This window comes from Carassius auratus, chromosome 23 (assembly GCF_003368295.1).
Source record: "Carassius auratus strain Wakin chromosome 23, ASM336829v1, whole genome shotgun sequence".
NCBI lineage: Eukaryota > Metazoa > Chordata > Actinopteri > Cypriniformes > Cyprinidae > Carassius > Carassius auratus.
In genome coordinates, this window is record NC_039265.1 from 7,399,948 (window position 1) to 7,424,730 (window position 24,783).

The following is a 24,783-nucleotide window of genomic DNA, read 5'->3' on the forward strand; positions in this document are numbered from 1 at the left end:
GTGTACTGAAAGTCCACTGCATTATCAGCATCAAGTTTTTTTTTTTTTTTTTTAATGAAGCCACAGCTAAGGTCCCTCAATATGACTGCAGGAAATCAGAAAAAAAAGAATGTCACATAAGTCATTTACTATTTACTATTATTGCACAAAATTCCAAACATATATACAAAACAGAAGATGTACAAGAAAGATACATATCAAATGAGAAATTGCTTCACGCTTTGAAAAGTACCCGGAAATCTGAAAAAGGGAAGCATAAACTTACAAATTCATAAAACAACAATACACAGAGACTCAAAGAGAAATATTCATAACTACCTTAGGTACAGATGCTTTTCTTTCTGAAATGTTTGGAGCAATGGTTTAATTTTTATTTTATTTTATTTTTTCTGAGCAAATACATGCATATACATTTCCTAATCCACAATAACTTCTTTGAAACCTAATGTAGGTTGAAGTTTTAGAAATGATCTTTTCTTAAAGGGGTCCTATTATGTTTCACTTTTTCAACTTTAGTTAGTCTGTAATGTTGCTGTTTGAGCGTGAAAAAGATCTGCAGAGCTACAAAGCTCAAAGTCCACTTCAAAAGGATATATTTTATTTAACAGAAATCACGTTTCAAAAATCTACAACGAACGAATCATTTGGACTGCAACAAATATTTTCGGGGATTTCTGAAATCACAAATATCGACAAATGGGACAAGACCTGGCTGAGATGCACTAGAGAAGGCACCGAGTGTTAAATATATGAAAAAAATTATGTGTTTTTCGAACAACCTCGTATGAGAGCCTGTTCTAATACACCACCAAAACAAAATCAAGACTTTGTAAAGGAGCATAATAGGACCACTTTATGCAATCAGAGCTACAATTAATTTTATTGCTCCATGTGTACTCTCAATTCAAATACACACACATATGATTAGCTCTAAAATACATCCGTCATCATCAGGTTTTTACAAATAAATCAGAAAAGCTATAACATGAAACAAGATTATTATTTCTCATATTTTATATTAAAATTTTATATTAAAACTTTATATAACTACTGTTGTGCAACACTCAGTGTAAGGCAAAGGGCTCTGCATGATAGGAATAAAACTGCTATTACTGAGATTTTAGAATTGTATTCATTTACATATCATTAAATAACACACTGTAACTTTTCACATTTAATCCCACTACATATGTATAAAGTCAACAGGTTTGGCATGGATAAATGGCATATGTGTACATTTCTTCCTGATCAAGATCAAGGTCATGTCTAAGTGTGTGTGTGTGTGTGTGTGTCTCAAGGCTGTTGCTGATACTGGCTCTCTGTGGCAGTGTAAAAGTCCTCCAGTATACTCTGCAGGTACTCAAAGGTGGGCCTGTCCTCCGGCTTGTTCTTCCAGCACTCCAGCATGATGTCATAGAGCTCTTGAGGACAGGAGTCCAGACGCTGCATGCGGTAACCTCTCTCCAGAGCACGGATCACCTCGGGATTTGTCATACCTAAACACACCATAAACACAGAGTTTCTAGCATCAGCTCTTACCATTCATTAATTGTGGGTCATTCTGGAATCTGGAAACTGTGCAATTTGATCTTAACAATTCAGGATTTAAAAAAAAAATAATAATTTAAGGTTGTTGTTGAGATTTTAAGAAATCGTATTTTCTCACTTCATACTCCAAGAGCATAGCAAGCTAGTATTACCGCACCAGATATGATGATAAAGCCGGAAACCTACTTCTGTTTGAACCAGGTGGTGAAAAATAATTTGATTCCCTCAAATATTATGACAGGAAAAACTAACTATTATTTATTTATTTTTATTTTTTTAAAAGAGGGCTGAAGAGAGATTTTCTTAATGATGATTATGTACAGATGCTATTCAACTGAAAAACAAAGATAAAAAAATGCACTGTAAAACTAAGAAAGGAAATGTATTAAAAAGACTACCGTTATTTACCTTTAAATATAGTACTGTTACCGTTTTAAAAGTTTGAGGTTGGAAAGGAATTCAACAAAGATGCATTAAATTGATTTCTATTTCATATTCATTTTCTATTCATTAAATAATACTGACAAAACGTATCATTGTTTTCCATAAAAGTTGCAGCACAACTGTTTTCAACACTGATATTAATAAGAAATATTTCTTGAGCAGCAAATCAGCAAATTAGAATGATTTCTGAAGGATCATGTGACACTGATGCTGAATATTCACTGAAGCTGCCATCACAGATATACAATACATTTGAAAGTATATTAAAATAAATGATTTTAAAAACAATTATTTTAAATTGTAATGATATTTCACAACATTACCGTTTATAATATATTTACTCGAAAGTCTTTCTAAATTTTTCCAACCCCAAACCTTTTAACAGTTATTATATTTATTTATGTTATATTTATGCATTTAGCAGACGCTTTTATCCAAAGCGACTTACAGTACATTCAGGCTAACAGTTTTTATCTAACATGTGTTCCCTGGGAATCGAACCCACAACCTTGCACTGCTAATTTAATGCTCTACCACTTGAGCCACAGGAACACATTATTACTGACTAAGTTATGTGAAACCAAGCCAACCAAGGAGAACTGAAAAAGTTACTGGACTTTGTTATTGCTAGTAGTTAATTCTAAGACATTTTTGTTGGTTTATTTGATGGGTCTAATTTTTTTAATGGGTCATGATGGGCCTTTGTTATTTTATTTTGTACTGTTCTTTGAGGTAAACTAATAATGTTCTCAAGATTTTTGCATCAAAAACATCATAATTTAGATGTAATAGGCTATTTTCTGTTCTGTTTTTGACCTTCCTCATCAGAACACTCTGTACGGCTGACTCTTTTTTTTTATTATTCAAGACTGGTCATCAATTTTATTTTTATTCAGTTATGAAAAGGTAGACTGGTCTTATTTGTATTGGAAAAGTAAGACTGATTCCCCTTCGTCAACTACTAATTGGTCAAACTAGTTCTTAAGACAAAGTCTTAACATGGTGGCTGAGTTTATGTAACTGGCCCCAGGTTCTTACTGATTAAAAACATCAAATAAAGTTTATCTTTTGGTTTCCACGTAGACCTGCATTTTCAGCTTTTGTCATTTTCTTACTATATGTATGAATCAGTGGGCGGGGCTAAACAGGCAGTGACGTCGAAGAAGGCATTGATGATCTTCCGCAGAGGCGGTGCTTATCCACGCTATTACATCATAGAGTGGTACATTCCACAAGCTGTCATTTGGGCAGGCTGCCTTCAATATTAGCTGTTTTTAGACTTATGAGAAAGTTTGAGTTCTGAAACTTACAGGATGTATTTATAGTACAATGACCGCTTATGTCAAAAGATCAAGGGAATTTAGGTTTCTCGGTTCATGGTTTCTCAGTTCATGGTTTCTCAGCCCTTTACTGATTTTCACAAAGTTAAGTTTTATCTACACTTACAGGTAAATAAAGTTTATAGTTTCATTTACTGTCAAGATACAAAACCAAGTAGGCACAAATGGCACAGATTCCAGAGAATGACCTTTTTTGCATATTGACAGTGCACTGTGGTGACCACTAACCTGGATACGGTGTGCGCCCATAGCTAATGATTTCAGTCAGCAGAATGCCAAAGGACCAAACATCTGATTTAATGGTGAAGGAACCATAGTTTATGGCCTCTGGAGCGGTCCATTTTATGGGGAACTTTGCACCTTAGGTCACAAAAGAAAAATTAACATGCCTTCCTCTGACAATAAACCTATAAACAAACATGCATGTATCCAGTTTACCAACTTCAATTAACTTGGTTTCTCAAAACTATTGTTGGTGCATATCTCACTAACCTTCTCTGGCAGTGTATTCGTTGTCCTCTATGATACGGGCCAGTCCGAAATCAGCAATCTTACACACTAAACTCTTGTTGACCAGGATGTTGGCAGCACGAAGGTCTCTGTGAATGTAGTTTCTCTGCTCAATGTAAGCCATGCCTTCTGCTATCTGAAGTCAGAGAAAAAAAGAATGATTTAGTTACGTTTAATGATGTGCTTACATGTTCGTAATGTTTAATGTCCGTGTCACTGAGAGCAAAAGGTGCGATAAGCTATAATGGTGTGTGTGTGTGTGTGTGTGTGTGGATCCTCTTATCAGTGAAGGCAGATTCACATCTGTCCTGTTAAGTGCTTGCACTTCTCTTCCTCTTTTCAATTCATGGTCGCACCCTTTTTTTGTAACTGCCAGACACATACGTATCCAAAATAATCCTCACTTGAATCAAACATGTCATATTTAACTAATATTTCCTAATATATATTTTTGTTGAACTTCATTATTACCTGATTCTGAATGTATATCGGTGATCCAAAATTTGTTATAATGACTTTTTTATGTTTTGAAAGAAGTTTCTTATGCTCACTAAGCATCTTATGCTCAGCTTTGTTTATTAGAGAGAAAAAAATTACAGTAAGATTTTAATAATGTGAATATTCTCACAATTTCAAATAGCTGTTGTCTGTCTGAGTATAATTTATTCTTGTGATGGCAAAGCTGAATTTTCAACTTCATAACTCCAGTCTTCAGTGTCACATGATCCTTCAGAGATCATTCTAATATGCTGATTTGATGCTCAAGAAACATCTATTATAAGTTGAAAACAGTTCCATAGATTAATGGTTTTTTTTATAAATGCAGTCTTTGTGAGTATAAGAGACTTCTTTTTAAAAATTGGAATTATTTACTTCTGATTTTAAAGAATCGCTTGCACAACAGAGAACAAACTGGTATTATCTTGGATTAACAGTGACAGTAAGTTAAAGGAATTGATTGTCATGTTAATGGTGGATTCAACCCTCTCTCTCACACACACACACACACACACACCTACTGTCTGTCGGTTATCACATTTGAATATTTAAATCTACAAAGGCTAACCTGTCGTCCACATCAAGGGAACGCATGACTCTATATGTAAGAGGAAAGCACATGAATGAGATCTTCAAATCGCCTCACCTGTGCTGAGAAGTCAATCAGTTTGGGCAGCTGGACACGATTCCCTTCATCGCTTTTAATGAAGTCCAGTAAACTGCCTGTTAAACACAGGCACACAAACAGATAAATAACAGAAATATAAAGCCATGCTCTGCACAGTGGAGTCTGGAGTCACACACACCTTTCTCCATGAACTCTGTAATGATGTATATGGGCTCCTCTTTGGTGACCACAGCGTTGAGACGGACCAGTTTGTCGTGCTGCAGGGATTTCATTAAGTTGGCCTCCATCAGGAAAGCTTCCACAGACATAGTGCCAGGCTTCATAGTCTTCACAGCCACTTTTGTGTGCTTGTTGTATGTTGCTGAGAAGCAAACAGAGATGAGTTACGCTGGAATTCTTCATTTTCTCCATTTCCCTGCCCAAAGCGTGACAGGACCTGAAAAACTGCTGGGTTTCAGATTGGGTTCAAGATCAGGTCAGTTTTTTAGGTACAGCTTCAGGTTTGTGTTTTATATAATTTTATAATTTGGTTTTGAACCCTTCCAACAGTGACTCTATGTTTTTGAGATCCACATTTTCCCACTGATGACAGCTGAGGGAATCGTACACAGCTATTACAAAACGGGAAAACATTTACTGATGCTCCAGAAGGCAACACAATGCATTAAGAGGCAGGGGATGTAAACTTTTGAACAGAACGATGATGATGCAAATTCCTTTAATTTTGTTTAACGATCATATTTTTTTATTTAGTACTGCACTTCAAAAGCTCCATAAATACTTACGTTTCCCAGAAGACAAAATAAGGACAATTTACCCTGATCATCCAATAAAAAAAGTGTACACCCCATCTCTTCAGTGCATTGTGTGGCCTTCTTGAGCATCATTACATTTTCACCTTTTTTAATATTTATGCAGGAGTCCCTCAGTGTTAAAAGATGGATTTCAAAATCATACAGTCAGTGTTGGAAAGGGTTCAAATATGCAGAAGGTGCTCGAAAACCAAAGAATGTGCAGGAGCTGGTGGATTTTTCTGAAGAACGGCAGGCAGTTTAACTGTTCAGGACTAAAAGGGACTCATGGACAACTTGTTATATACTACTTGGCATATAATATAAGTTCACTGGCATTTTGCTGCTCATGTTTGGACACAGTTCTGTATTTGAACCTGGACAAATCTTCCAGATCCTACTAAACAAACCAGTCTGCTGCACAGCTCCAATTTTTGGAGTAAGCAGACACATGAGGAATACATATTAAAGTCTTTCTTGTCTTACCCATCCAGACCTCTCCAAACTGGCCTGCTCCCAGACGTTTGTCCAGTTTGAGGGACTCACGTGGGATCTCCCAAGCATCTTTTTCCCAAGGTTTCTGAGGTTTGGGACTCAGACAGGGAACAGTGAGAGATTGGCACAGCCCATCGCTTTGCTCTGTAGATGCAAATGTATACAGTTTGTTATAAACCAGCCAGTCACTGTAAACCAGCTGAGTAAACAACCCTTCGTGAAAAAGGTAGTACTTACTCTTGTAGTGGCTGACCAGATCCTGCAGGGTGTTGAAGGTGTTACGAGGAGAAATATAGAAACCGCCATTATCCAGCGTGCGGATCTTATAATGCTTCACAGTGTCTCCTGTTCGGTCGCAGTCTCTGACAGACAGAGAGTAGCTTCCTGAGGGGGAGATACAGATGTTTTTAAGGGCAGATAAGGATCTGGTAGACGTGTTATGTTATGTTACCGCTGTAAGAAAAAAACGCTGCTAATGCTTCAGTATTGCATTCCTTACATAAAACCCTTCAGTGTTAACACTGTGCTGAACATACCCTGGGTGGTTTCACTGTCTCTGATCATAAAAGATCCTATTTTGTTTCCAGATGCCAGCAGCTGTCTCTCTGCATCCTTTCTGCTGACACCTTTAAAGAACCACCTGTAGACATATACATGAATAGATTAAAAATTATGTGGAAATACCATAAACGTTTAAAAGATTATTGTGCTCAGTAAGGCTGTTTATTTGATCGAATAAATACAGTTAAAAAACAGTAATATTGTGAAATTGTGAATTTCCTGATAATATATTTTAAAAATGTAATTTATTTCTGTGTTGCCAATTTGGTGAAACATTTCTTATTATTATCAATGTTGAAAACAGCCGAATATTTTTGTGGAAACTGTAAAACTTTTATCTTTTTTTCAGAGTTTTTTAAAGTTCAAAAGAAAAGCATTTAGTTGAAATATTTTGTCACATTTTAACTCTTTACTGTCACTTTGATCAATTTAACGTTATTATATTATATTATATTATATTATATTAAACAAAGTTATTATTATTATATGTGACCCTGGATCACAAAACTAATCATAAGTGTTTTAAAAGAAAATTAATAAAGCTTTTCATTGATGGTTTGTTAGGACAGGCCAATGTTTGGCTGAGATACGTCTATTTAAGAATCTGAGGGTGCAAAAAAAAACTAAATATTGAGAAAATCGCCTTTAAAGTTGTCCAAATTAAGTTCTTAGCAATGCATATTATAAAAAATTAGGTTTTGATATATTTACGGTAGGAGTATCTTCACGGAACACGATCTTTGCTTAATATCCTAATGATTTTTGGCATAAAGAAATCCATACTTTTGATCCACACATTTATGTGTTTTTGGCTATTGCTACAAACACACCCATGTTACTTATGAGTGGTTTTGTGATCCAGGATCCCATATTATAAACAACCTTTACTGTGACACCATGGGCACCACTTCAAATGTACACAAACTCTATTTACTCACTCTTCAGTTTCCAGAGTATCCTTGGCAACATAGTTACTGGGGATGAAGCCCTCCTGACCAGTGCTAAGAGATGCTGCTTTCCACCATTCACCTGACCTAAACACACCAATCAATCAATCGATCTATCACTCAGTCAAAGAAGTGAGATGTGAATGCATGTTAAATCCTCATTCAGAATGACCGGTTTACTTACTCCACAAGGATTTTGAGTCTGTCTCCTTTCTTGAAGCCCAGGTCACCTTCATGCATAGCTTCATAGTCATACAGAGCTATGGCAATGTTCTCTGAAGCTAAAAGCAAAAGGAATCTTTAGTGTGAAAGAGCTGTAATCACACATTCACTATGCTTCTGAGTATGATACAGACTGGTGTCACACAATAACAACACATGTGGTGAGTTTAGTACGATTCCAACAGGTTTTTACACGGTTTTAAAGTATGCATACATTTTATACAGGGATTAAGGTTGAGAATTAATAGCAGGTGTTTGCACAGCACACACTGAGGTTGAATGAAATGCAAGTGGAAAGCAGTGTACTACCTGCATCGCCACTTAACCTCAAAACAAGCTATTTTTTCATGTTTATGACACATTTAACACCACATCACTGAATGTTTTACTCTTGCTAATGTCACGAGGTCTACAGTATAAGTGGAAAAGTGTGTTTTTTTAGTATTTCAGTATTTTACAAAACGCAAACATTCTGATCGAGACATCCGACCAGTTTACTAGAAACCAAAGAGAATTTCACTTACTCTCTGGCCCAGCAGCTGGGTTGGACGCGCTTCTGCTCTGTAGATGGTAGAAAAGGTGCAGTATTTAAAACAGCGAACTAGACATTTCAGTTCTCTTTTCTGAGCACAAAAACAGACCTCTCTGAGGCAGTCTTTCAGATAGAGGATATCTGTTTAAATAAATAAGCATTTCAAGCTCTTTTGAAGGTCATTATGTAAATCAGATAGCAGCAGCTAGAAGCACAAGCACAGAGCGGTCTTGATACTGTTAACTATTAAAAATGATGTTATCAGTCATTGGAATAAAGCTGAACTAAAATAAAACATCGTATTAGATGATAAGCATGAGAAATGTTAAATTAAGTCAATCTAAAGAGGAGTATTACAATAATAATAATAAAACATAAAAAAATAACTAACACCTGGACAAAATTTTTTTTTATATTTTTTATCAATATATATATATATATATAGTCAAGAGATGATCATACAGCTGAGACTACTCTGTCTCTCAGACTTAGAGAAGTACATTATTTGACGTCACAAAATGTGCTGAAACAGCCCGTTCTGGTGGTTTAGCACACTCAGCAATATTCTGTATGGAATAACCCTGAAAAGATGTCTTCCAAAACGCTTCTACTTACAGCTTTTGAGCCTGTCGTTGGGTCTTTGGTGTAATGTGCTGTCTGGTTGCGATTGTCATCGCTGCCCATTGATTTACCAACAGGATCCTGCTCCGGTTTGGTCCCCACACAGCCCATGTCGAGGCCTGAAGAGTTAACAACAGAAGACGCTAATGCAGGTTGTTCCTCTACGTTTCAAAATAGAACAGCATTTCCAGTGTAGAAAATATGCAAAACATGGGCTGTTCTGAGTTCCCACTAAACAACGGTTATTTTTAATGATCAAAAAGCATGAATGGAACAGATTATGGTGTTTGTAATATGCCATATATAACTTTTTAGGCCTACTGTACAAAAAGATATGTGGTAAGTTGGTACATCAGATTGGTATTTCCCATATTATGAGTAAGCCACAAATAAACATGATTTCAAAATCATCGTAAGCCTTTGTAGATTGTAGAGACCCTTGGCGCAATTGGTGCTAAAGGCGCTGTATGACTCTTTTGGGAAACGTAACCTTGACCTGTTAATGTAGTGAAAGTCAAAATAACCGGTTTCTCTTACTGACTTCCACGTTGTAGGCTGCAGTTCTCTCTCGCCTGTGGTTTTGTCATTAACTCACTCACACATGCACATGCGGAAGCTGCTCAGTGGAAACTGTGGTTGGTTAAGGCTTAATGTTCAAAGCTGATTCAAATCAGCTAGCCTTTACACCCTAACACTTTTCTGAGAACATAGAAGAAATTAATCAACCAAAACGTAAAGATCACCCTCCCATCAAACATAGATTCCAACTTGGTCGATTGTTGGATGAAAAAAACACTTTTGAATGAGAGGTGAGCGGAAACCACATGTCTCTGAGCTCTTGGGCCTCTCTGTGGCTATCACTTAAGAATGAAGGACCTTCGACTCGCGTCTTGGAATGAGAGTGCACTACAGGTTCATGTTTCATTACATGCTTGATAATTAACATATTAATTCTTAATATGGACGTGCATGACCCTACACAAAACCACAACCAAAACACCAAATTTCATATCAATTGTCAGTCTGTTTGTTCTGAAGATAACCAAGATAAAGAAGTAAATTGTAGAAACGTCATTGGAGAGTCTATCTGCTGAATCGTAATTTAAGAGCTGCTAAAGTTGCGTCCCTTAGTAGATGCAATGAGTTTGAGAAATATGTGGCGCATTAAAAACTTGTTTCCTGTAGCTTGTTCACCCATGTTCTGCTTTCTCTTTATCTGAAGTTGTTTCGAACGCCGAAGTCTTACTTTAACGGGATCAGGTCTGTTGTGAAAAACAAGTGCATTCAATTTTATTAAATGTACACTTGTAGTATACTTCAAATCTTCAAAGTATATTTTAAATAAACCGTGCTTGAAAATAATATATTACTGCAGTATAGTCTACTGAAGAGAGAGCACACTTTGATGACAATGCTTCCTTTAGAAAAGTGCACTCTGTAATAATGTTACATTTTTTACATTATAAATAATAGATGTTAATGTTTTGCTTTAAAGTCTGAATAAATACACTTACATACTAAAGCACTTAATCTGTAGTTTTTTTTTCCCATAAATGCTTGACAGTACTTCAACCATAATTCAAAGACAATAGAATTATGAAATTGCACACAGTATAAAGACTCAAGTTCTATTTATGTGGTTCAAAAAAGTTCAGCTAATAGCATTTAATATACATTCGAACATTCATCTGTATATAACACGCTGATGTCCGAAAACATAACGATATTGTGACCTGTATTTTTCTTTTTTTTACAAGTACTCTATAATGAAATGTATACTAAAGTAGTTCTTTTCACGGGGGAGTTGATGTTCAGCTCTCCTCTTAACCTGCTTAATTGCTGGCTTGATCACAGGTACATTTCCTTCTTCCTAATCCGATAACTGATCATGCCCGGAGGATATTTTCAGATTTGCCTTTCGACAGTGCCTCCCATCCCATCCCACCCAAAGATTATTTTGTCCCTCAAAGCCCCAGAGCTGAGAGGAACCACATCCACTTTTCCCACAGGAGCGCAGGGAGACTCAGATCTACAGCTCTTTTCGTTTGACCAGCCATGCAAATGTGAGATGTGTCAGTTCCACCTTCCTTTTCAGTACTCTCTTGTTGTTATTTGTTTTCTTTCCCAGAACCGGAGAGTTGCGAACTGTCAGAAAACACCAAAGCTGATTGACTTCAGCAGGCCAACAGCCAATAGAGAGACGTGAAAGATTACTGTAAAGAGTGTTTTTAAATGTGTCCTTTTACATGAGGAGATGGATTCTCTGAGGAGGAAGAGAATGATATTTAAATGTGTCCTCTGATATTATATTCTGTAGGACTATAGAACTAAACTATGATAGTATCAGTATAACTTAAGTTAAAGCATGATATTATTTCCCAGAAACATGCGGACTGTGTTTAAAAAAGAAAAAAAAGATAAAGGGGTAACCTATTGGATTTAACACAGTGTCATCCTTTAGAAATGAATAATAATAATAAAACAATTCAGCAGAAGAATAAACAGTTAGGCCTATATCGTGATGAAATATGGGTCTGATTAAGTCATTTTCGCCCCTTATCATTATTAATAGGATATTAACATAAAAGAGACCAGATTCTAGTTTACAGAGAAAAGACAAAAACAAGCAGGAAAATTATAAAAAGTAGCTTATGACAAAAAATTTGAGTAGACATTTTAAAATAATTTTAAATGTTAATATTAGGGCTACTATTTAAGTTAGGTTAATAGGAAGCCTCGTTTTAATAAACTAACATCGAAAATCAGCTTTAGGGTCTAAATAAACTCCTCAAGTCCTAGTTGTTCATTTTTATATAAATAAAAAAATAAAAATACTAACTAAAATAATAATCGTAAAGAGGTAGCCTAAGTAAAATAAATAAATAAATAAATAAATAATAATAAAAGTATTTTAAGCGAACTCACCACTTAAATTGTAATCCAGAAGAAAAGTATATTTCTTTTAGTGACAAAATGTCGCTAGTTAACCGAGATGCAGAAATGTTGAAGCCGCTTCACACCGGCTCCTCCATCACACTGATGAGCTTCTGAGAGACTTGTGAAACTGTCACGCTGTACTGTCCAAGAGGAAGTCGAGGGCCGTGCTTCAAAGACTGCTGAGACCCCTTCCTAGGCAACAGTTTAGAACACCAGGCGCTCTCCGAGTCAGCTCAGCTCATACAAACACAATGAACCCATCCGATTCATAACGAGCGGGTAATGGCCAAAAATATCAATCAATCAATCGAGCGCTTATAACGCTTAAAGGTTGTCTAGGTAGGGAGCTGAGTAAGTATTGAGACACTCTGAAGTCAGAGGAAATCTGTCACAAATATTCCGCTTGAATATCCGCATGCCCTTTTCACGCAATAGTCTTCGTACAACACTGTAAAACCAGGGCATTTTGTGTGAAGGTTGCAAAAAAAATAGCTGTTTAAAATCTTTTGCAATGTAACCACTTCTGATAGAGAGAGAGAGAGAGAGAGAGAGAGAGAGAACGTTCAGTCAAACTATCATTCAAATTTTGATAAATATTAAGAGCGATTTCAAATAAAAGTGATGGCAAAGTAAAAAAAAAAAAAAATGGAAAAATGTAACAATTTTTTTTTTATAAATTAAAATGAAGGCAGATTTATATCAGATTATCTTGAGAACAGATTAGAAGAGCGAGCTGAGTGTTTCTATAGTGCATAACCACAGACAGAAACACAGATGTATTATTGGATTGGAAACAGACAAACAGTTGGTCTGGCCTCACAGTTAAACAAGGACAGAATAATCCTCTATCAAATGATGAGATTAAACACCCTCTTCTTTTGAAAGAGACAGAGAAAGAGAAACATAATAAACAGGCAAATATATCAATCTACCTCTTCTTTAAAACAGCTTCATCCTTAATGTGCAAATACTATGAAATCGGACAGCCAGGAATATTAAACAAAACATACATGTGTATGGATCAAATAAAACTTTCCTATTAAAATAAAATTAGAAAACAGAAAGTCAGGAGTGATCTGTTGATGCAAGGGTTTTTATTAGGATTTCTACCTTTGTACTCTAAACTCATACACCTTTGTTCAGTATACAAAAGTAAGCAGGTCGAGTGTTATGGTGATATTGTGAAAAAATTATTCTTAATTGTTCCAATGACACTTGATTTACTAAAATGATTTACGCTCTTCCTGCAACAACGCAGGTGTTTCCCACATCCTAAACCACTACGGGTGATCGTTCACAAAGTTTGACCACAGCCATCAGTTTATGCAATGCTCTTATAATTGCTTGTAATTCGATATTTGTAGTTGAGGAACTAACGATTCAGAGTATTTTTAGTATTAGATCATCTCCAAATGATCACTTAAAACCATCTAAAAATAGTGCAAAGGAAAGGTTTACAGCTAGTTTGAAACGACGGCACAGAAAGTTCCAAAAAGTATACCTTTTTCTTCAAAGTTTTACCCTTCCTCCTTTTGCAGCTGCAAGTGGAAAATTCACTATTACAAAATATATGCTTGACATCTCAAAAAACCCAAAAGGGGAAGCGGAGGGTTTTTCTTTTTTCTTCACGTCTACAAGAAACAGGCTGTAGTGCTCAGACAGAGACAAAACTAGACGAGATGCGACCCCTTTTACATGATAGAGAGAATGAACATACAGTAAACTGAGAGGCGACATGACAGTGTTCACAACACAAGACAGCAAGCAATTATACGTACTCATGCTATATGTGCTTATTAATAACCAGTGATGTTACAAAAGAAAGTGAAACAGAGGAAATTAAAACATATCTAGCTGATAAGTTTATTAACAGTTAAAACTTCCTGTTTTTGCTACAGCTAAAGATTGCTGGGAAATTGACTCACTGAAGGAATGAATGAATGATGCATTTATTTAGCGCTTTATTGTGTATTGCTGTATCCTCCAAGTGCTTTACAATCATGTGTGTTGGGAGGGGGTTGGGGAGGGATTATGGTCTCTTCTCAACCACCACCAGTGGATTATCCAGTGGATTTAATACTTCATTCATAATCAATGAAGTAACCAATTCATCCAGCACAAATTTACCCATGTACAGTATAACGATATAGCTGCACATGCTACTAATAAATCTTATTTAATTCCAGTCTGGACTGCATTATGAATTCTCTCTTTGATACATGAGAATTATGTTGACAGAGATGAAGCTGAAGTCTAGTGTTGGTTCTTCTGGAAAACTAAAGCGAACACCAGAGATTGGCACTTGGAAACTGGCGGCGAAGGGTGGAAGGAAAAATGGGTGTGTGCATAACCACAGCAACTAGATCATAGCTGAATCCATTGCCTGTATATATAAAAAAATATATACTTATATATATATATATATGAAGAAAAACATTTGTGAAAATACTTAAAGACAATTAACATAAAACAGAGATAAATAAATGAGACCTTCATCCTTGCTCCGAGTCTACATTTTTTCCCCGGCTCAGACGAATTTTCTTCTCCTTTACTGAACGCTGGGAAGCTAAGATACAACAATAAAAGTTACATAATTTAGAAGATGCTTAATGTATTAGTTGAATAAAGAATTAATCAATGATTAAAATATGATCTCTTACCATCAGTGTCCTGCCCAAGTCTTTTTCTGCTTGTTTCATGGTTTTTGTTCTCTTTCTCCTCTTGCTCCATTGGTCTGCTGCCATGATCAGACAACTTCACCACCAGCCACAACAAAGCAGAAGTTAGAACTGATCTCATAAACGTGTTTGAAATTGAATCACATAGCATAAATTCAGCGCTAAGATTACCTGTATTCCTGATTTAAGCGTCTCCATTACCACAACTGTAAGGCAAAACAGTCCAGTTCAACATAGCACAATCCAAATAAACCTAAACCAGCCAACACGAGTGAAGCTTTACCTGGTTGCAGGGAAATGGTTAGCGGTGGGATTTTCTTCTTCTCTGAGCTGACAGATGTTTCAGCCGCTGGAGATGTTTCACCTTCCTTTACCTCTTCCGGTTCCTTATTTGTTTCCTGTGCTTCCTCCTGTTGGGTAATGTGAACCATAGATCATAAGCCATTTTATTTTAATCGTACAGAGTCTGTTGCTAAAACATGAATTCATTCATTTTAGGTCAGTCGTAACCACTCATCTATATATGACTCTCTATTATAGATCAGTGGTCATAACCTTGTTGTGCTAATTTGCTCTTTTATTTAAATTGTGGCCACAATGTAACTATGTTAAATGAAGGAATGAAACAATACAACATGCCCTTGATTTTACAAAACCACAATATCACTTTTTTTTCTATATGGCCAGGCCTTCGTAAACAGGAACAATGCAAACACAAAGAAACATTAGTATGCAGTATACAAAACAAAGACAAAGCTGAAACTTTTCCATGTCAAAGAGCAAGGACTGCATTATATTGTATTAGCTCATAACGTTTTTTTTTTTTCTACACTGGTAGACTACCATGGCTTTATTGAAAGCAAACTAAAGAAAGAGAAAGTTTAATTTGTTGTTTTATGGTAGTTTAGCCAAGTATTTCTTAACCAAGCTAGCATTATGCTAAGCTAGCAGCTAGCTAAGCATTTAGCTCACAAAGTGAAAACTAACTGAAAGCATTAAGAAAAAGAAAATGTTTAACTTGTGTATTTTTAGCTTTAGTGGTATACTATGATATGCAGTTTATAAGTATAATTAACATAATTGTAATTGCTTTGCAATGATTTGTATTGTAAAAAGCGCTATACAAATAAACTTGAATTAATGTCAGATGTATACTCAAAATGTTGCTAATTGAAGTGTTTGTGAGTTCATAACATTGTTTTGCTGATTTAATTTTTTTCTATTGCTTGGTTGGAACAGCAGCTACGCTATTTATGTCTCTATTTGTTTCTCTGCTTCTGCCACATCCCGTGGTAACTAGAAATTACACATGCGTCACATACACCCTTACAAAGACCTGAGATGACTGAACACCTGAGAAGAGATGATACATAATTTTAATATGATTTTTTCTAGATTTTCTGCTCAGGTATTAACAAGGTACACTCATTAAAACTGTCCAAACCAAAGGAATGTCTTTAATGAGGGGATATTTCAGCATTATTTGAAGTTTACCTGTGTATTATTGTCTGGTGTCTGCTGGTCACTTTGAGGGCTTGATGGGCTTTGAGATGACGATGAAAGTGTAGCAGGTGGTGAGGAAGATGAAGACGAAGATACATCACTCGGTGAGTGTGTTTTCTCCTTCTCTTTGTTTTTTGAACGGCCCGACTCAGATAGGTCTAACGGTGCTTCCTCTTCATCCTCTCTCAGATTCTCTCCAAAAACCCTCTCTGGCTGCGCTGCTGAAGGCTTCCACTGGGGCGGCGCTGTGACAGCTTCTGCCACTCTATTTTCTCTACTCTCTGCATGCTCTGACAGGTTTCTGCGGGACCAGGGCCGCAGACCGCTAGGTGTTGGGCCATGTGTGCGAGACTGGTGGCCACTGCTTGGTGGGACCAGTTTAGGGAAACGCAGTATGTTTGAGCTGGGAATCGGGGTCTGGCTTGGGTGGACTGCTATCCTGCTACCAACACCAGAGCCGCCAGCTGCTACCGTTACCCAGTCAGTAGATTCTGAGAGCGACCACGGGATAGACAAGCGACCGGTCTTGATCGGAAGTGGTCGAAAGGGGACGGGGGTGTGGATTTGTTGCCGGCTGCTACGTTCCTCAGACCCAACAGAATTAAAAATAGGGTTGTTCTTCAGTAGTCTAAGAGGGGATGGAAGAGAAGGAGACAAAGGGGACTGTCTGTGCTCAACCGAGTCCACGCTGGAAGATCTGTGGATGTATGAGGGGAATAATTAAGACACATCACGTTAAAGTGCCCCTTTTTAAAATTTGTTAAATAAGTCTCAGCTGTCCCCAGAATACGTTTGTGATGTTTAAGCTGAAAATACCCCACAGACCATTTATAATATCATTTCCACTCAAATGCCTATTTTGAGTGGAAGCAGAAACACGCTGTTTTCGTGCATGTATCTTCAAAAGAAAATGAGCTGCTGCTCCCCGCCCCCTTATCCAGAATAGAACAGTGTCTTTACAGCTCGTAACTCAAACACTCTGCTGAAAACATCTGTTTGGTTTTGGTTATCATGTATATCGCACTGAAATCATGCGTTTGAAACCATATTAGTTTAAACTACTGATATACGGTTCTCTGAGCACACACAAAATGGCTGTCTCACCTTTTTTCAGCATTGTGGTCTGTGCCCCATCTTGAGATGGGCAACATGGGCTTATTCGACTCCTGAAAGAGAGAAATTTCAGCAAACAGCGAAACAAGATTTACCATAAAACCACCAATTTCAAAAAAGAGCAAAAACAAATTAAAGCTTACAAATGAAAACACCCTGCCCCAGCTTTGCATAAGTTTGTGTTCAGAAGCTTTTTCTGTATAGGATAAAGAACATTTTTATTAAAAATAATAATAATAATAATCAGATGTTACAAGCTAATATATAGTCAATATATTCAGTAGAGGTAAAGTAAAATCTATAATCTATGATAATCTAAAGTATTATCAGAATAAAACAGCTCTGGTTCTCATATATATGTCAGAAATGTCTTCCGTATCTTACCCAGGCTGTGTGTTGGGCTGTGTTTGACAGATGCTGCAGGCACAGTGGCGTCCCCTGGTGGAGTCTGGCTGGACTTCAGCCCTGAGGCCAGTAAAGTCACAGCAGCCACTGCTGTGTCCGGTGACACCTTGACCTCTGGGGTGATTGCGTCTTCTGAATGACCGTTCTGCTGACTGAAAGGTGTAGCAGGGAGTTTTTACACGTCTATTATATACAATACATTGTACCAGCCTGTTAAACGGGTTCTGACCACAAGTGACTAACCTCGAGCGAAAGATATTTTAACAAAATTTGGTGCACGCCACAGTATATTGGTTAGTGCTGCATGGTTACAGGTACAGTAAATCAGATCGTGCCACTATATGACAGGATCAGGACATGCAAATGAGACACAACAGGAAACACTTGCCCAAATATGGCAAGGAAGCATGAGGAGGAAACTGGCCACTTACTTTGACGGATCCCTCAAGCCCTTCACCTCCTCTCTCAGTCTGTCGTTTTCTTTCTTTAGTGCGCTCATCTCACTCACTGCAGCAGGAAACAAGAATATCACTATGATTTGTATTTTATTTTAAGAAATTAATACTTTTGATCAATTTATGGATCCTTGCTTGATAAAAGTAAATAAAAACATAACATTATAAAATAGATAAAAGTTGTTTCAAACAGTACTGTTTACTGTATATACTGTATACTGTTTACTGTATAGAAACGAATTAACGTTGTCGATGCCACAACATTTTACATTTTCTCTATTTACAGCTCACCCATTAGAGAGATGTGCTGCAGACTCTGGAGCTGGGAGTTTTCATACTCCTGTTGCCTTTTTTTAGCCACATCCTGAGTGACTGTACACCTGTCACACAACCCGGCCCGCAACCTGAGGATCAACAGACACATCCAGTGTGGGCAGTGGTGCATGAGATCACATTTAAGAATGACTCTCTCTCTCACACACACACCTGTTCTCCAGCTGTTTGATGTTCTCAGTAAGAATCCGCTGCTGTTCTTTCATCTGCTGGTTCCTGTTGTAAAGTTCTTCCATGCGCTTTGCATCGCTACAACAGAATGCACATAAACCATTATTCGAGGTTATTTCAATTATCATGTCAGTTGTTTTTAGCTTGAAAAATATGGCATTCACACTCACATATTCTTTTTATTTGTCAGCTCCAGTACTTTCTCTTGCCATCCTGTAGAAAGAGAGAAGAACACAGTGAATCTGGACAGCTGGGGTGTGAAGCATTAGATGGCACATATGACAGCTGTTATGAGTTTACTTAAAAGTCATAATTAATACATTTTAACTTTAAACTGTTGCTTTCGGACAAAATACAAGTTAACATGCAGTTTATTACTACTTCACAAGTTTGATTGGCTGGAGGTGTGTGGATTACTGTGATGTTTTTCTCAGCTGTCTGGACTCTCATTCTGACGGCACCCATTCGCTGCAGAGGATCCATTGGTGAGCAAGTGATGAAATGTTACATTTCTCCATATTTGTTCTAATGAAGACACAAACTCATCTACATCTTGGAATGCCTCACGTTGAGTACATTTTCAGCTCATTTTTTTGGTCAACTATTCCTTAAAATATCAAGTTCAGGCTTATTTATGCGGACATTTTTGGGTGCTTTATGAAGCATTAATGTGAGTCACCATGTAATGCCACAGTGTTGAATCCACCCCACCTTTATTCATTAAACTATCGCCTTTTGTGTTATAAATTATTTGCATATATTTGCATATAAACAGATCACCACTTATACTACTAAATATTGTAGAAACTTAATCTTCTATAAAGTTGCTTTGCAATGATTTGTATTGTAAAAAGCGCTATACAAATAAACTTGAATTAAATAATGTCAGATGTATACTCAAAATGTTGCTAATTGAAGTGTTTGTGAGTTCATAACATTGTTTTGCTGATTTTATTTTTTTCTATTGCTTGGTTGGAACAGCAGCTACGCTATTTATGTCTCTATTTGTTTCTCTGCTTCTGCCACATCCCGTGGTAACTAGAAATTACACATGCATCACATACACCCTTACAATGACCTGAGATGACCGAACACCTGAGAAGAGACGATGCCAACCTCTCAGAAGACCTCAGAGGATGCCAACCCTGAAACAACATAAACTACCAAATTTTGCCACAAGTTTGATTGCAACAATAGGTCCAACATCCATTCATGAAGCAAAACTCACACGGAAGTCACTTTCAAACCAAGCAGCTTTCTGTTTGTCAATGCGGCAAATTCATGTGACCAAGAGAAAAATCAGAATGGGGATTTTTTTTTTTTTTTTTTTTTTGCCCTCAAGCGAAACTCCTGATCATGCAGATTCCTATTTGAAATTACTGGATTTCATCTGATAAATTTTGCTGAGCAAGAGTAAATGTGACCTATTTGTTTTTACTGTTCATAGTTATTACTGGTCATCGTTTTGAGAAGTTGTCTATTGGCAAAATCTCAATATATATATATATATATATATATATATATATATATATATATTGGCTGGTCTTACCCTCTAACTCATGTTCATGCACTTCCCGCAGTTTCTGCAGGAGTTCAGGAAAGCTCTCCAGAGCCATGCTAGTGTTCCTTCACACCTGCCTCTTCACTCGTCTTCCTTTGGATAAGGATAGGAAGGATAATAAAGGAAAACATGAAAAATGTAATATTTGTTAAATCAATGCTTGATTAGGTTTCAACTGCTGTCAGATCATGTTTTGCTGTTGGCCTGGCAATAATACCTGTTAAAATATGAGCTTACATTTCTACACTCATATATACCAAGGCTATTAAAACCTGCTCTTGCCAAACTGGTTCTGCGAGTTGTAGACCGCAGGCCTAACTTTATTTGTGTATGCATGCATGACTGTGTGTAGAAGAGAGAGGGAGAGAGTAAGAAATAAGGAGAGACGGAATTAGCATAACATGATTGTGCTTGCATCTAAAAACAAACAGGATAAGGAAGTTTATTTATGACCCTTGCAATACGCAGATAACTTATAAATGGGTTTCAATTTGACACATACAACATTAACATCTAAATATGACAACGTTCAGCTTATCTTACCCGGCCTGTGCTATCTACAAATGTCTACTCCTTCGCCTCATAAACGACTGCCTCAGAGATCTTTGAAACTAAATTCCTGATGATCTCCATGGTTGACGTAAAGCCCTAGACACAATGACCAATGTTTAATTGAAATGCACTGAACTGTGAACGTATTTCATATATACATTTCCATTCAAAAGATTAGGGACTTCATTTTGTTTTTAAAGAAATGTATACTTTTCTTCAGCAAAGAACCATTAAATTGATCAAAAGTGACAGCAAATCAGTATATCAGAATGATGTATGAAGAATCATGTGACACTGAAAAGTGAGTAATGATGCTGAAAATTCAACTTATCATCCCAAAAATAAATAACATTGTAAAATAGATTAAAATAGATAAACAGTTCTTTTAAATTGTAAAAATTTTTACATTTTAATTTTTTTTTTTTTTGTAGTTCTGACCAAATAAATGTAGCCTTGGTGAACACGACCCCATACTTTTGTATAGTAGAGCACATAACTTCTCTTAAAACTGATGGGACACAAACACACTTTCTAGTAAAACAGGGTGTTTCATTTAAATGCAAAGTGGGAACTGTGCATACCAACATCTGAGTACATTATAATTACTCATTATATTTTTTTAACCCCATCTGCATGACTTCTGCCTGCAAAGATACAGCAAGTCACTGAGGGCTCTTGGGAGGGTGTGGTTACACCCCCACCCCCCACCCCCCTCACCCGTCCCAATCTCTTTTTTGCATTTTGATCTGAGTGCTTTTCGCCTGCTCCTTCGCTCTCTCTGCATGTTGGGATACGTTAAATAACAGTTTTGAACGTTACAGCTGCGGGAGCAAGAGGGAACCTGTCTTTCAGAAATGTAACTTCACTTTTCACACACGTCTACACACACACACACACACAAACTAATGTTTTACACACACCTCTTTGAGCTGACTTTTTGTAAAAATGATAACTAACAATTTAGAATATACCAGTACATAGGTACACATCTGACCTCTGACTCTCAGTGCCCTTGGCATTTGGGGTCAGAGGTCATTCACAGTGTCTGGACAGTATACAGTGTATACTGTAATTGATCTACAAATACTATTGAGCTACTGTATCTACTGATACTAAATCAGTCAGTTAAGTCAACCCCGATGGAGAGGTGGAGTCTTTGAACAGGCCTGCGGCAAACTATTATTTATTAATATACATGAGGAAGTATGCTTCTGAGATAGATTGGTGGATCAGGTCTGACATTGCACAATCTCTGCCTATGATTTTGCCCGGGTTTTGTTTTTTATTGGCAGTTGACGGATGTTTGTGTTTTACATGTTTCAGTTTAATACCTGTTATATTACCACGGGCAGGACAATCAATATATGAGAGAGATGAGAGATTAAGATGTGAGCGAGTGATCGAGAGAGAGAGAGAGAAGGAGGGAGGGAGGGAGGGAGGGAGAGGAAGTTGCAAACAAATGTCAAACTTTGAGAATCTGTAATGAGTTTATGATACAATATCAATGCACTCGATCTTATCAGTATTCAATTAGTACTTTTAAATTGTTTTCTAATGATTCTCATCCCAAAAAAATAGTTGTGATTATTTAATATTCTAATTATTTTAATTCATATAAAGAGAAAAACTTAGTAAACAATCATTTTATTACTTAAAATAGTCATGTGAACGGAAAATGCTAATTCGTATCACTGATCAAATAGAAAAACATAACACGTCACCCCACCCAACTGAAATAGCTTAAATAATAAGTGATTGTGTTTTTGTATATATGATGTGTTGCGTTATTGATCATTGATCACATCATGCAACGACAGCTAAGTAAACAAACACCAAAACACATGATATCTTGTCAATACAGTGTGTTCAGGAGAAACGAGCCGTCCACTCACCCTGTGCCAGCTTGTGGACGTCAATCACGTCACCTGCCAATCACGCGATGCTGTCGGCCTCCTCGTCACGTCAGTGTCACCCGGAGCCCCCCGGAGAGCCACATCAATATCACATTGAAAACTAATGGGAATGAGAACGAAATAGAGAGGAAAGATACAAAAAAAGAGTTACATACGCCCTGTGCTCCTCTCCTCCTCCTGCTCTCCAAGCAGCCCCTCCTTCTTCTCTCCACTGACGAGGAAAACAGGTTTGAGCAGTTCCTTGCTGCGGCACACAAACACCAGTTCTGCCCTGGATAAACCGGTCCTGCTGAAATCCCACTAAACCTGCCCAGCCACAAAGAAAAAAAAAACCCTCAGAAGGATATAGAGAAGCTTTAGACACACAAAGCCTCTTTTTTCTGCTTTGATTTGCCCTTTTAATCTCAATGAACTAACGCTGCATTTATTCAGCTTTGTTGCAGTAACATGGGAAAGTTTTTATTAGCATTTATTTACTACATGCTAAATAAAGAGGGGGAACATTTGTCTCTTTAAACCCTCATATTTCTTGATAATAAATCATCATACTGAAGGATCTGTATTAAGTCATACGTCACTTTGCAAAATCCAAGTCATCAAAATGAAGCAGCATTGGAGCTTTCCTCTGATCTCCACACCTGAGAACCTCCTAACAAGGTGACTCCTGTCCTACTGTGCACCCATAGGTAAATGACCCATGGTTTTACTATAGTAACTACTGTAAAAACAATGATATACTGTATGGTGTAAATGCAAAACAACCTCACGTTTAACTATGGTTTTACTACATTAATCATGGCTAATAAATGATTTAGCAGCAAAACCATATTAATCAGATATTTGTAATGGTTTTACTGCAGTAACCTTCATCTAATTATGGTATTTATACTAAAAACAAGGTCAAACTGAAAACCTTGGCTAATTTGTGGAATGTGAACCATAGTTTCTGTCAAAAACCTGTTTCACTACAGTAAAACCATTATTGTGTTTTGTAAAAATACTCAAGTCAATAGTCAATATAGGGATATATATATATTGGGATATCTACCTGTAGAAACGATTAACCGGTAGAAATGTGAGATTTTTGACAATCGTCTCTTGTGGGTTACACGTTCATATGACGTTTCTGTCACTCGCAAGTTTTTAAAGGAACACTCCACTTTAAAAAAAATAAATAAATAAATAAATGCTCATTTTCCAACTCCCCTAGAGTTAAACAGTTTTTTTTTTTTTTTTTTTTACCATTTTCGAATCCATTCAGCCGATCTCTGGGTCTGGCAGTAGCACTTTTAGCTTAGCTTAGCATAGATCATTGAATCTGATAAGACCGTTAGCAACTCGCTCAAAAATGACCAAAGAGTTTCTATATTTTTCTTATTTAAAACTGGACTCTTCTGTAGTTACATCGTGTACTAAGACCGATGGAAAACGTAAAGTATGAGTATGGGTCACCATACTTGGCTGAATGTCACGTCACTCAAAAGAGAAATCATTATGCTATATGTATGTATTGTCTGAGAGACGGTTTCTAAATGCAGTCAGAGAGGCTTGCACATGAAGACAGAGCTTGAATCGTTAAATACGCACGCTTGTATGTGTCAAAATGTTCACCTTTGCATAAATCCTCATAAACACAGTAATTTAAAAGGCCATCAAACAGCTGAGAAAGAAAATATGGGTAACAGAATGGATCCAGGCAGCTCTTAAAGTGACAGCAGTCTAAGATTACGGCTGTCTGTCATTCATGTTAATCAAACAACAAAATCTTGACTAAATCACTTTTGTAAGTATATATCTATATCTCTAACTATAACTATGTAACTATATGCAACTACATATCACTTTTGTAAATATATATTTATTTTACACAGTGAAGAATGTGCATTGTTTTTATAGATTTGATTACTTTATACAGTGTAGAATCTCGTATTTATTGCTTCTAATATTTTCTTATTCTTATATAATCACCAATTACAATTTAGTTTTCTTCATTGATCTTGAGTTTTTTTTTTCTTTTTTTAGGGT

The 24,783-nt window shown here is 36.7% G+C and overlaps 2 protein-coding genes across 5 annotated transcripts; both read right to left on the reverse strand.

The window, feature by feature from the left end:
• Positions 1-110: 110 nt before the first annotated feature.
• hck (HCK proto-oncogene, Src family tyrosine kinase) lies at positions 111-13,625 on the reverse strand. Of its 3 annotated transcripts, none has more exons than XM_026199510.1 (13): positions 13,576-13,625; positions 9,132-9,256; positions 8,509-8,545; positions 7,947-8,043; positions 7,754-7,849; positions 6,791-6,894; positions 6,492-6,638; positions 6,246-6,398; positions 5,147-5,329; positions 4,987-5,063; positions 3,825-3,978; positions 3,561-3,692; positions 111-1,496 (listed from the first exon to the last, which is right to left on the reverse strand). In XM_026199510.1, the coding sequence occupies exons 2-13, from the start codon at positions 9,246-9,248 to the stop codon at positions 1,294-1,296; spliced, it is 1,500 nt and encodes a 499-aa protein (XP_026055295.1). In that variant the 5' UTR covers positions 9,249-9,256; positions 13,576-13,625; the 3' UTR covers positions 111-1,293. The 3 variants fall into 3 exon arrangements, with proteins under 3 accessions (XP_026055295.1, XP_026055293.1, XP_026055296.1); XM_026199508.1 differs by lacking the exon at positions 13,576-13,625 and adding an exon at positions 12,063-12,218; XM_026199511.1 differs by lacking the exon at positions 13,576-13,625 and adding an exon at positions 10,966-11,611.
• LOC113041144 (RBBP8 N-terminal-like protein) lies at positions 13,154-23,025 on the reverse strand. 2 transcript variants are annotated; one of them, XM_026199507.1, is made up of 15 exons: positions 22,738-23,025; positions 20,282-20,382; positions 18,903-18,945; positions 18,715-18,810; positions 18,520-18,632; positions 18,205-18,280; positions 17,753-17,925; positions 17,512-17,564; positions 17,360-17,421; positions 16,247-16,952; positions 15,036-15,162; positions 14,924-14,958; positions 14,735-14,828; positions 14,565-14,640; positions 13,154-14,457 (listed from the first exon to the last, which is right to left on the reverse strand). In XM_026199507.1, the coding sequence occupies exons 2-14, from the start codon at positions 20,346-20,348 to the stop codon at positions 14,567-14,569; spliced, it is 1,719 nt and encodes a 572-aa protein (XP_026055292.1). In that variant the 5' UTR covers positions 20,349-20,382; positions 22,738-23,025; the 3' UTR covers positions 13,154-14,457; positions 14,565-14,566. The 2 variants fall into 2 exon arrangements, with proteins under 2 accessions (XP_026055292.1, XP_026055291.1); XM_026199506.1 differs by having other exon boundaries at positions 20,282-20,386.
• Between the last annotated feature and the right edge of the window lie 1,758 nt (positions 23,026-24,783).

Excerpts from the sequence above, each read along its gene's own strand:
- hck (XM_026199510.1), bottom strand. The coding sequence starts at position 9,248 with ATGGGCTGTGTGGGGACCAAACCGGAGCAGGATCCTGTTGGTAAATCA. Across the intron at positions 6,639-6,790 it reads AGACAGTGAAACCACCCAGG|GAAGCTACTCTCTGTCTGTC; the intron begins GTATGTTCAGCA and ends TCTCCCCCTCAG. Across the intron at positions 3,979-4,986 it reads TGATTGACTTCTCAGCACAG|ATAGCAGAAGGCATGGCTTA; the intron begins GTGAGGCGATTT and ends CTCTGACTTCAG.
- LOC113041144 (XM_026199507.1), bottom strand. The coding sequence starts at position 20,348 with ATGGCTCTGGAGAGCTTTCCTGAACTCCTGCAGAAACTGCGGGAAGTG. Across the intron at positions 18,946-20,281 it reads GCATGAACATGAGTTAGAGG|GATGGCAAGAGAAAGTACTG; the intron begins GTAAGACCAGCC and ends CTCTTTCTACAG. Across the intron at positions 16,953-17,359 it reads GACCACAATGCTGAAAAAAG|ATCTTCCAGCGTGGACTCGG; the intron begins GTGAGACAGCCA and ends ATACATCCACAG.